We start from the raw sequence: 13,553 nt of genomic DNA, 5'->3' as shown, positions 1-13,553 counted from the left end.
GCCTCGTCCCACGCCGTCAGGGTACGTTGTCATGCTGTCAACGAAGTCAAGCGAACCTGACAACCCGATTCATAAGGTTGCTGCTTTCGACCTGCATAGGTTTCTAAGGGACCAATAATTATTTAATAAATCATTATTTGGTCGCCACTTACGACCAGCAATAAGCGTTCCCAATACTAATTGAATACGGTGTCGTGGATTCCTGTCAAACTGCATAGTATCAACTGGGTTTGACTGAAGATGATAATGACGGTTCGAACTGTAAATCTTTAAATTAATGCGAGCGTAAATCAAATGAAAAGAATGCGAGCGGTCTTATTTATATCTAAAAATGACTATCAAAAATAAGACGGCTCTACTTCACATTGTGGATAGCAGAAATATCAGTATGTTGATGTTTTATGTATAATTCAGTATGTAACCTGTTCAGATCAATTATATGTTCTGGCGCTTGTGCCAAAGGTAATTATAACAGAATCAGGCTAGAACGGCAACTCATCAAAAAAAAAGAAACGCATAACCGATTGCATTACAATGAATATTGTTTCTTTCACCAAAATGGCTTCACAATTGTTGAAATACACCATGGAACATCTACATATACGCATGTGAATATTTGGTACAGGAAATTGTGCCAGTTGGTTTTGACATTTTAACTTTGGGTGCGTTGTTCACAAATTTCGAAAACATGACGCCCAAAGCCATCCTTAAAACGTTTCACACGCGCAAATTATGGAAAACGTACAGGCTCTACTTGGCTATAAAAACAAAAAAAACAAAAAAAAACAAAAAAACATGTCTAAAAATTTTTTATATGGTTTTGCCATTTTGAAAAAAAACTTGATTCTACAACACGCAATATCGCCACAGGCCGACTTCAAGTAAGAGAGTCTCAGACATCAGTCTAAATGTCAACCAGAATTTCACATTTCGCTGTACGATTTAAATCTTCGGGGTCAACCAATGACCGTCCACGTTCCGGCCGACCACGAGTCACTACACCCGCCAAAGATAGGTACATCCGGGTTCTGCATTTAAAAAAATCTTATCTAGGTTTGTCAGAACCAAAGTGGTAAACGTCTAACGTTTGCATCACGCTGTAATATCTCTACTAAAAAGAAATGCATAGCTGAAAAAATCAACCTTTAATAGGTTTATTTCAAAGCATGCGAGGGAATGAACAACTGTTCTGTAAGACCCGTGAAGATCCGTGGTGGAACAGGTCTCCAAAAGCCCATGCTTGTCGTATGAGGCGACTAACGGGATCGTGTGGTCAGGCTGGCTGACTTGGTTGATGCATGTCATCAATCCAAATTGCGTGGAACGATGCTCATGATATCAATCACTGGATTTTCTGGTCCAGACTCGATTATTTACAGACCGCCGTCATATAGCCGGACTGTATTGCTGAGTGCGGCGTTAAACAATAAAACGGAATAAAACAAACAAACAAGTTGTCTCACAGATCATAATAAGATGTAATGTACGAAACTCATTTTGTAAAATCAGTATCCCACAGCACAACAAACGTAAACGGTCTGGGGCCAAGTTAAACGTCATTGTCTCTGTCACTCACTCACTCACTCACTCACTCACTAACACACTCATCCTTACCTCCCTTTACCGGTGCTTCGGCAAACTTCTTCCCAGCGCGCGACACCTTCGTTACACTCTCGGTATGGTATAGAGAGCTCCGGGATATCGCTGTGAGGAGCTTGGTGCTTCGGCTCTAAGCAGCGCGTGCTACATGTTACGACTATCCGCTGAGATGACGACGTCGCTGTTTAGAGCTTTCACAAAGCAGTAAGCATGTTTACACGATCGGGCCAGTAAACCGGTCATTTATACTGACAAACTTTGGGAGCAATGCACACCAGTGAGGCGTTTCGTTAAACTATTCTTCTTCATATGTCAGTAAGTGTACTTCCTTACATATGAACCTGTTAATCGATGCACTTTGCGGACATATTGCACCCGTTCGTCAAGGGCATATTGACTCTTCGTGTCAGTCGGCTCGTGAATCTGGGATGCCTCTGGTTTGTCAGGGAAATAACTTGATTCGCGTGAAACGTAAAGTACCTGAAATGCTAATGCAGTAAGAAACCATTGTATCTAGGTTGCCCTGTTATCATGAAAACATAAAAGCAAGAAGATCATTGAGACAGGAGGTGTAACAGCTCCAAGGGAAGTAACTCTTGTACTGCGGGCTGTCAAACCGATTTACTTGCTTTCTTACGTGAGCACTTATTGAGGAAATAAGCAAACAGTTACTTATAGACATACTGTGTTTTCATTGTAGAGCTAGGTTACCTTAGATTAAACACCGCTAAATTGAATTTGGAACCAAACACGACTCCAAGAACCAGATCTATCCAAATTCAGCCTAAAAGGGTAACAGAGAATTTCATCAATTCCAGTCATCAGGAAAAACTAATTGATGAATATTAACATGTTTAAAATGTTTAAAATCAGAAAAAAGAAAGTATCAATTTATTGAGTGAAGTTTCCTTGAGAAGTCAAGGTTTTTAAGACACCAATAGTTTATAGGTGGTCCTGCTTGAACGAGACGAAAATGTTCACTATGTTTACATTCTATGTTCTATTTAGCAAAATTGAACTATAGAGGAACTATGCTTAACAGTCTGTTGCTCATGTAGGTCTGGTATTATAATAAGTGTACGGTAGTGTGAAACTGAGACATATAATCCTTGTATTGAAGCAAATCATTGCTAGATTGATTACTTCATTAAAATTTAGCTTGCAGATGACGCAGTCTACGACTTTTGACACACACAAAAATTTCTTCCTGGTCAAGTATGATCAGCCTATACTAGTAAATATAGTGAGACTAATATATACTGAAAATGCCATAGTACATTTTTAGGCAAGAAAATTCAAAACATTTTTGCTCAGACTAAAATCATGTTTGGAATCTTGAATCAACCTTGCAAGGGCTTCTAATTTATTCAAGTTAAGACCCTGTTTGTCGTTCCAATTAAAAGCGAAAGATAATCTTTATCATTTTCTTTTTCTTACAGGAATGTATTCGAAACAGATTTTTATGCCTCTGTGGCGCCATCTCTGCCTGCAAGGAAGTCGCAGAGCAGCAGCTATACATCCACAAGTCACATTATCTCAGTGTGCCGTCTCTATGACAACGAACACCACTGTCCAAGGCAGCACATATGCAGATGAAACGTCAGTCGATTCCCAAACTAAGAGAGGTGGCTTCAATTTTTTAAAAGCAACAAAGTCATCGTGGGATCTAACACCACATATTAAAGACAGTACATTTGAAGACCTAGAACTGATGTTCACAAAGGTGTTGTTTTCACATGAGATGTCGCTAGTTTTGGCTAGACTCAATGAACTCAGAAAATTGGGCTATGTCCAGGTTGAAACGCTTGGTTCCGGAAACTTCAGTCTGTTTGAAGATAGGCTACTAAATGGAATTTCATATTTGAGTGTTTCGGACACAGTTAGCTGTCTGCTGCCTCTCATAGAAATGTATGAAACTGATACACCTGTGATAGAAGCATTGGGGCAGAAGGTTCTTCAGAGTATACAGATCTGTCCTCTCCCTTCTGTCATCAAGGTTGTGTCTCATCTTCAGAACCATCAGGAAAGCCCACTTCGCAAGGAGATCGTCGAAAACGCTGCCATCAGGCTCGGTGAACAGTGGGAGGACATTACCAAACCGTCTCTCCTCTTATCCTTGATGTATGCTGGGTACTCCATTAAAGCAACTGATGACCTGGCTCTCACACTGGTGCAGAACATGGGCGCAAAACACCTCAGTCGAATTCTGTTCATTTTGGCTAAGAAACAACGACGAAATGAGCCCTTGATTCGATCTGTGGTGAAACAGTTGAATAAACAGAAACAAGATATGAATACGTTGAATCTTAAAGACTTTGCCAAACTTTTCTATGCTTGTAGCCGCCTTAATGTGTATGACACTGAGTTGTTACAGGGTATTACTGCCAACACTACCAGCACTCTACAGCCAGAGCCACTCACCCTGCTGTCAATCTTACGCTCACTGTCCGAGCTTCAGTGGAAAGATGACACTCTCCTGGATGGACTCACTGAACTCTTAGAGAAAGGGTTAGTGGAACTGTCTGCAATGGACAAAGCTAAGGTGATCATATCTATTGCCAGATTGAACTACGTCAGTCCACAGACAGTCAGTCTGGTAAAGGCCATCTTGTCGTCTCACCTGGCATCTGTCCGAGATGAAGATCCCACACAGTGGCTTGACCTTGTCTGGTCTCTGGCAATCCTCAACATGGCTGACAGTGCTATGATTGTGACAGTCCTTGACTCAAGCTTTATGGAGTATTTTCCAGGTTGGTAGAATCTGTTCCACGATGGTATTTTAGATGAATTTGGCTAATCTTTATTGGACTCAAAAAGTAACAGTTATGTCTACCTAAGGCCAAAAAAAATAATAGTCTTGGTTGTCAGGCACCACCTGCCTCATCATAAAGTCTGCTGCACGTTTTGTTTTTATTTCCATTTTCAAAAAAATAACTAAATCTTTGAATATTCCGCATCTCGAACACACAACCCTGGCAGTGAAATGCAATAATACTTAAGAACAGCATGATTTTGCCTAGATTATTGTAAACAAATTTTTGGTTACCACCGCACGCAATATATTTTCGAAAGCTATTGCCTGAAAACAAATTCTTTTATGTTTTTAAGCCTAATGGGGATTCCAGGATAGAACTGGTCAGAACAGCAACCTATGAAAAGCAAACAAATAGCTAATATAAGGAAATGTTTGGCTTGATATTTGTTTCTCCAAAACATGCTTATAAAATGGGAAATAGAATGAGTATTCCATGATTCATTTACCCATGTTTGTTGCAGTTGAAGACACGTACCGCAAGTGGTGGACGGACATGAAGCTGATGAACATCAACACAACGGCCCAGCTGGAGACACCAGGCTATGACGGCCCTCTGCTTCCACCTCAAGATCAGCCCAAGACGACAGAGGTACATTTAATAACCTGTGAGCTGTTTGTTTTTTTGTTTAATGCCACACTCAGCATTATTCCAGCGGTATGATGGCCGCCTGCTGGGAACCTATTCTAACCTGGAATACCCACGGGCCTCATACATACCTTCATAGCTAGGGCCCACCACTATCATCATCATCATCATCATCATCATCATCATCATCATCATCATCATCATCATTAATGACATTATCGTTGTCTTCAACATCACTGTCATAGGTTACCTGGAATCCCATGTTTGCCATGAGACTGAACATGCTACAGATGATGGGTTTTTTAGCCTCTGTGATATAGCATGGAATATTCATGGTATTGCTGACTGCAGCTTTTAGGACTTGCTCACTTGTTTGGTACAGAATAGGTCAAATGACTCACAAATGAACTTTGCCTCTACAGTTGATCTCCAGATTGTCTGTACCATAATTCAATGGCTGTATTGTTGATAAAACCTCCTTTAATCACTTTGTCATCAGTGTATGTGTTGAGGATTAATGCACATTCTGTCTAAAGGTTAATAGTTGCTGCTGTTATGACGTAATAAGCGCCCAGGGCGCTCTCAAAATTAGAAATAGGGGGCTCTTATTAGAATATTATTTCAGTGAAAAAAAACAGAGTTAAAAGATAAATTTCGTGGTTAATGCTGACAGCCTGAAGTGTTTATGTACGACAGATATATGTTTCCAGAATTTAATTGCCCATAATTAAGTGTGCATATAACACACGAGTGAGTGAGTGAGTTTGGTTTAACGCCGCTTTTAACAGTATTCCAGTTATATCGCGGCGTGTGAGCTTAATGTGGGAGGAAAGCCCCAAGTGAGGCAGGTCCCAGACGTTTACCACTTGTTTTTTGGGGGGTTTTTTTAAATAGGCCACGTCTGCTAACGGAATGCTGTTACCTGAATGGCTGATGATTGGGCGGGGCTTGTGTTGCATATTTTGTATTGTTATCTACAATTACTTTTGTCATGTTCATGTTAATCTTTAAATAAGCAGCCAAAGTTTTTATTGTTGATGTATTTATTTATAAGAATTGACTTCAATATGTTTTTGCGTTTATGGAGTACACACTCAAGCATAAGTCCACAACACATATTTACACAGTGCACAAATCAGTCTTTATGTGTATTTTCCATAAATACAAAAATATATTTCAGGCAGTTCTTAAATAACTGACAAAATCACTCGCTCACCCACCCACTCATGTATTGTTTGTCTTGTTTGTGACAGTTTATGAAGAAAAACAGATCAAGTGCCAAACTGATTGACAAGGCGCTCTCGACAATGGTTCCTTTGGAGAAATACGTCAAGTCCAATATTTTCAGCAGCTCTGGGTATCACATAGGTTCGTATGTTGTCCATTTCATGAACCTTTCCTGCGGCATACCATCACTTGCTGTCCAGTTTGCCAACTTTGTCTACTCAGACCCGAAGTTTGGTTTGGTTTGGTTTGTTTGTTGTTTATCGACGCACTCAGCAATATTTCAGCTATATGACAGCAGTCTGTAAATATTCGAGTCTGGGCCAGACAATCCATTGATTGACATCATGAGCCATGCAATTGGGACACGATGACATGCATCAACCAAGTCAGCGAGCCTGACCACAGGATCCTGTAAATCGCCTCTTACGACAAGCAGAGTAGTCTTTAACGGCAAGGATGGGTTGCTGAAGACCTATTCTACCCTGGATCTTCACGGCTCCAGACCGAAAGTAAAACACATGATGGATTGGGTTGCCAAGACAACTCACTACTGTCATTCAGTCGTAACGAAATTATGAAATTAAGAAACGTTATGGTTCATGAATCCCACAAGAGAGTGATTGTATTTACCTCACAGTGCGTCATGTATATGTAACACAGGTCATGACAATATTTGGTAGAATTATCTGATCTTCAAATTACCTTTATAATGACTACTGCATTAAAAACAGTCATTTCCAATTGATTCATAAACTTGAAACACTTTTGTTAATAATTCCCTAATTTTCAGATGCAGAATTGTTTGTTGACAAAAATGGAACACCAAAGCCGTACGATTCGTCAGTTGATGACCCAGAGCTTCATAGGTATGTTATTATCTTCTGCTACACAGTGGAGCAGGCGTATAGGTTTGGGCTCCACACATCTGAATTCAATGGTGAAACCGCCATGAATACAAGGACGACATTCCACGCTGTTTGTTACGGGATAAATAAGTTCATCATATTCCAAAAACATCATCACTGATTTATGTTTTACATAGTTATGGCCCTTGTTTTATCTTTTAAACTCTGGATACAAGGATGACATTTTACAAACACTATTATTACATTAAACACCCTATGTTGATGAAACTGAAACATCAGGGAAAAATATGTTACAGAGTTATGGCCCTTGCCTTATGTTTTCTGGCTCTGGACCCCAACATGGGACAGATTTGTTCGAGATCTGCAATGGATAAAGCATGATATTTCATATATCATGAAGGGATAAATATAATATTTTGTGGATCAAGCTTGAAAAACATCAAAAAGTCTTTGTTTTACAGAATTATCTCCCTTGTTTGGTCTTTTGACCATGGTGCACAGTTCTGCCAAGTTCTCAGGAACCACTATAGATGACATCTTGATTACATTATTAAATGATGAATATATTTTTAAGTTGAAAAACACCGTCACAAATTGATATTTTACAGTTTAAATATGGAACTTGTTATTTTATTTGTTGCACTTGCTCAAATCAAGAGCATAACTCATAAACTGTTTCATATATCTTTGTAAAACTTTGTATGCACATCACTCAGGCAAGTGGTGAAATCATGTCGACATTCTGGGATTTTTCGAATCCAGGGTAGGAAATATTTCAGGGTAGTTAGGACTGGTGTCTGATGTCTGCACAGAAATCAAAACTACAGTAGAACATGGATATAATGAATATACGTTGTTCATTATATCCATGTTTTACTGTATTTATTTAAAAATGTAAGCATGCAAGGATGGTGGGGGATATGGATGACTCTGTCTTCTTGTTTTGTATAGGTTTAGGCCTAATGAGCTGCTACCTGTTATTTGCAGGGTGTGTATCCTAGTGCAGGACTACCTGGACATGACGCTGCACGACATCGCCCCCACCGGACTCCAGGCCATGAAGGCACGCCACCTGTCTCTGCTCGGCTACAAGGTGGTGCAGGTACACACATAGACTTGCATCTTGTCTCTGAAGACTTTTGAAAATACGGCGACTAACGGGATTGGGTAGACAAGCTCGCCGACTTGGTTGATGCATGTCATCGTATCCCAATTTCGTGGATCAATGTTCATGATGTCAATCACTGGATTGTCTGATCCAGACTCGATCATTTACACACTGCCATCATATTGCTGAAATATTGCTGAGTGTTGTGTTAAACAAACAAACTAGTCTCTGAAATTAATTGCCGAAAAAAAACAGTTGTTAAATCATAGTTATAAAATATAATAAAAAGGAGCCAAGAGACTAGCCTCATCTGTAGTAATCTAGACTTACCAAATATTATAGACTTGCATGGGCTGTATTGGATATGTTTGTTTCAGGGTCTGTATGACAGACAAGTACACACATAGAAGTCCCCCTGGGGATTCCGGGTTAGAGCAATTTGTTCTGGTTGTAACCCATTAGGATTCTGAGTTGGAATTGGACCCCAGCTACCTATGCTGGTTGTAAGAGGCGACTTTCAAATCATGAAAAATCATGGCGGTATTACACACGACTGATACAGAAACGTCAGCTTTGAAATTTCATCTCTCAACCCTGTCATTCTCAAAGATCATTATCGGTCATAACATCTTCTGTCGTACATCACTACTGGTTGTAATGTGTCCCCAATTCATTCTGAATTGTCATACAACTATTATTAGAAACTAACAATTGTGGAAATTGTAAGTTATTTCCAAGTATCCCCTACTTAAGTGTTAAGAGTAGTATAGGATAGCGAAGAATACTTTAGTAGTTCACGGAAAGGAGCACATGGGAATCAACAATACTGTTAATAATATAACAATATGGCGTTAGTGGCCTAGTGGTAAATTATTGCCTTGTCATGCTGAAGGCCTAGGTTCCATTCTCAGAATGAGTATCATGTGTTAAACCCATTTCTGGTGATATTTCTGGAAAATTTCTAAAAGTATAAGAACAAATTGAAGTGACGGGGTCCTTTTCATAATCCTAATGTTGAATGGTAAAGATTGAGGGTATCCCTGTATTAAGATACTGATGTAGCAGGCCGCAAGGACACACAAACATTAGATAATTATCTACAATTTATGAAAATAAATATAGTTGATGTGTTATGATATTGGGGAGATTTATGGACCTCATTCTACAAAATCATCTACAAATATGCCACAACAACTGAGAAACACTAACACAAATACTGTAAATCTTGATATTAACGCAAGCGTGAATTAAATGCGAAAAATGCGACTGGTCTTTGCATCAAAGGCCGACACGAGCCAGCACGCACATATTGTTTTAGCTGAAGTACTCTACTCAGCGCTAATAAGCGGTGCTATTTGGTGTGTGATTGGATTAATGTATGGTTGGATTAAGGTGGGGATTCTCCTGTAAACCTGACAGAGGACATTTTGTTTAGATATAAATCCACTGATGCTTGAGAGGAGGGGGTGTCGCATTCATATTGAGTCGCATATTTGGCTAGGGGCGAGCGGTCGCATTCTTTTGGAGACACATTAATTTCACGTTTTACAGTATCTTAAAACAAAGGCAAGTGTTATTTGTTGAGCTTTTCCAAAAATGGTTATTGAATGTGACTTCAGGTGTCCTACACGGACTTGGCGGACAAGAACACAGTGGTGAAGACTGTACAGTACCTGCAGTCTCGCCTCAAGGAGGCAGTCGGTGCAGCATAGAGATACAGACAGGCTGAGTGATGGACAACGCGGTCGCTATAAGTTGGCCAGGCTACAACATAATCCATTGGTTATTCTTGAAATATGGATGGATGATTTATATTGTTTTAGTTTAATAAAGAGTCTCACTCAAGGTCCATTTGTCCTATTTTTAGCTGAAAGCCAAGTGAGCTTTTGTCAAGTCCCGTTTCTCCATCATCAATCGTCCATCGTAAACACTGGACCAATGAAGCTGAAACTGCTCTCAAAGGCATATTAGTTCTGTAAACTTCACCCATATTGATAGACACCATGGACACAGGAAGCAGAAATTTGGCATGTTTCTCCTTAGGATGACAACATATTTTGTTCAAATCAATTGATTTTCTGTGTTAGTTTTTACTCCTCAGTAATTATACTGAAAATATTTGAATATAAATGATGACCGCAATTATTATGTAAGTGTCTATCTTTAAATCTGTTGCCTACACATTCAGGTGAGCTACAGTGCTGTGTCAGTATTTTGGTTTTTGGATGGCAGGGGACTCCTAATGAAGAATATGAAGCATCCTTTCCCCTAATGATCCTTATACTTAATGCTCTGTGTTTTACAGTGGGTAGCATTGGGAATATACAGCAGGGCTTCATCCTCACAATCAGTTTCCAAAACTATGGCATTAAGCTGCATACACCAAACTCACTCATGTATGTGCTGTAAGTACTCTAGAGATCGACTTGTTTTGTCATGAGTTAACCTTAACTGATCTGCTGACCATTTCCAGTCCCGATCAAAACATAATAGGGTCCACCATATTTTTATTCACAGAGTAGCAGCTTGTAATAGACAGCCTTCAAATTTCACACTGCTAGCCTGAGGCAACTAAATTGTGCTGAGGACAAGTATAAACACCCAGTGATGGTATTTCTCTCTCACTGGTAACTAGTACGATTTGAAGGCTATAATCTGAAACAGTTCTCAACACTTTATTTTTCGCGACAAATTGAAACTGAATAAAACTGACAGAAAATGTAAACATGATAACCATTTTTGTCCTTTTCAACTAGAACTTTCTACAAACTCTGAAGACTAGTGATATAAGCATTCCACTGTCTTAAATGAAACAGCGATTGAAGACTTGCATGAAACATACAAGGACTGCCATTTTGCCTGGGAAAAGTCCTTCTTTACCTGTAAAGGGAACTCCATTACCATGACAAATGTTAATGACAATGATGGATGGTTATGGAAGCTTGTCATTCTGTCATTGTGATGAGGGTGGTGAGTGGCCCAGTGGGCAGTGCTTTGCTGAGAAACACAGGTATGAAACCTGACCACATACTGGTGCACTAGGTAGGCAACAATGTTGCTGAGATGACCTGACAGACTTGGTGTTGTTGTCCCGTTACTGTGTGCGTGTTCATGCAATTGTCACTGTACATTCAATACCGAATATTTATTAACTGTTTCTATTTATTTGCTTGTGTTGTTGATTTAACCGTTCTCACTAACGTAATAAGGAATTGGGACACTTAGTCCAGTACCTAGGTATATGTCTGGATCCACCTAGACTTAACTAGCTATTGCTTTGTTGAATGTTACCGGAGAGTGTACTGTATTATTTTAGGTAACGGCCAAGATTTGTTACAAATATCAGAGCGGGGGCTTGTAGCCTAATGGTTGAAGCATTTGCATGCCACACTGAAGACCGGGTTCAATTCCCAGCAATGGTAAAATATGTGAAGCCTATTTCTGGTGTCCCCCTCTGAGATATTGCCCAGTCGTCTAAGGTGCTGCAATTCACTGTGCAGAGTTGCGTCCCTTTGGGCATGCCAGAAACCTATGATTGTGGGTTTCAATCCTGGTTTGTCCCGATTGTATTTCTAGGTTCGTCAGCACCATTCCTGTACTCGTGGGTTTCACCGAAGACGTAAACATCAGAGGCCTGCATCATTTTGAGCTTTCCTCCCACATTAAGCTGACACGCTGTGATATGACTGGAATACTGTTAAAAGCGGCGTTAAACCCAACTCACTCACTCATCTGTTGATGCGGATACAAAGATCATTCTTGTATCAAAACTCAGGGGAAAGCAGGTGATGGCAGTGTGTTGGGTTTTTTTCACTTGAAGTAAAACTGAAACTCTGAGGTCTATGGCAATATTGAATACTATTAATACCGCCTGGCTATCAGTCACATGTGGAATAATAGTAAAATCCCTTTCAAAACATCAGTGTTATAAATATATAGCAATATCACGGCGGGGGAACACAAGAAATGAGCTATACATATTGTACCCATGTGGGTAATCGAACCAGGCCTTTAGCGTGATGAGGGAACACTTGAACCACCAGGCTACCCGATGGACCTTCCATAAATAATATATATGGAAGATGCATTGAGAATGTTTTTTTCAATATCAGAAAAATTTCCTGTGAACAGTTTGTCATTTATGCAAGATATGTTTTGCTTGAAATAATGTGTATGTGGTTACGAAGAGTTGTTATTAAACCATCTTTTACACTCATTCAACTTTTTTTTATATTTCAATTTTTTTCTTTGAGGGTGATTGGGTAGCCTAGTGATGTAAGAGGCTGGAACACTTTGCAGAGATGTGTTCCATAGCTATGTCAGGATCCACTGCTTGTGGACCCAAATTGATCCTGAAAATGATCAGTCAGCACATAGCTTGCAGATACTTCTAGAAAGAGTTAACATCAAAGTAAACTCATCTTTGTGACTGTTGTAAGTCTCAGCTTTATGATCACTTTGTGTAACGGGGCTCTGGCTAATCGTTTTACAGATCATTGGTGATGCTATGACCCATTTGTCTCGTGCAGACTTCATTTACAGGTCACCATGTTCTGTCTGTAAGATTGCAGAACGAAGTGTGAGTCAACATTTGACAAGTATCTCAACTGACTGAGTAACAGTGTTGACAAACTTTGGGCAGTGGGGACTGCCAGATACCTTACAGCAGAGTAAAAGGGACATAACTCTGCATGGTTTAGCAGCACCTCATATTCCATATCTGACTATAATGTCCCTCCGTGGTCGAGTGGATAGAGCACCTGCCCAGAGAGCAGAGTTTCACATGGCTGTCAGATCACAAGTCATAGACCGATAAAATTTCAATTAGACAGATGGTTTAACTAGTCAGACTTTTGACTGATAGAAATGCTAAGGCTTAAAAAATAAAAGAATGGGTTCTCAGACAATTGGTTCTGAAAATATAGTGCTGGCAGGCGGTGTCTTTTTTTTTGTGGGGGGGGGGTGCTCAAACTAGTATGTAACCAATAAACAATTGTGTACAATCAACTTAGGAAAAGGGCTTTCCTACATAAATGTATTCCTTGATGAGAAAAATACTGGAATACAGTATTTGACAACCAGAATATTTAGGATTTTTTTATATATAAAATGGAAATAAAAACGAAACGTGCAGTGAACTTTATGATGATGCGGGCGGTGCCTGAGAACCAATACTATTATTTTTTTTAGCCTAAGCAAGGCGTCACACGTGTCATAATTTCATAAAAAGTAAATATCGTAGTAAGGATAAGTCCTATTTACGGTATCAATTTAATAGAACAATGCACAGCCAGTGTAACTTATAATTAAATTTCTGATCAGTGCATGTATTTGCATCATACTCTCAGATTT

General features: G+C 39.5%; 1 protein-coding gene across 2 annotated transcripts; it reads left to right on the top strand.

The window, feature by feature from the left end:
* Positions 1-1,775: 1,775 nt before the first annotated feature.
* On the top strand, positions 1,776-10,064 carry LOC139463411 (FAST kinase domain-containing protein 4-like). 2 transcript variants are annotated; one of them, XM_071244669.1, is made up of 7 exons: positions 1,776-1,803; positions 3,039-4,349; positions 4,876-5,003; positions 6,254-6,368; positions 7,018-7,093; positions 8,081-8,195; positions 9,821-10,064. In XM_071244669.1, the coding sequence occupies exons 2-7, from the start codon at positions 3,041-3,043 to the stop codon at positions 9,911-9,913; spliced, it is 1,836 nt and encodes a 611-aa protein (XP_071100770.1). In that variant the 5' UTR covers positions 1,776-1,803; positions 3,039-3,040; the 3' UTR covers positions 9,914-10,064. The 2 variants fall into 2 exon arrangements, with proteins under 2 accessions (XP_071100770.1, XP_071100769.1); XM_071244668.1 differs by having other exon boundaries at positions 1,796-1,914.
* The last annotated feature ends 3,489 nt before the right edge of the window (positions 10,065-13,553 follow it).

This window comes from Haliotis cracherodii, unplaced genomic scaffold (assembly GCF_022045235.1).
Source record: "Haliotis cracherodii isolate W230 unplaced genomic scaffold, xgHalCrac1.p SCAF_16, whole genome shotgun sequence".
Taxonomy (NCBI): Eukaryota; Metazoa; Mollusca; class Gastropoda; order Lepetellida; family Haliotidae; genus Haliotis; species Haliotis cracherodii.
The sequence above is the reverse complement of the archived record's forward strand: the minus strand, read 5'-3'. Positions and strand labels throughout refer to the sequence as shown.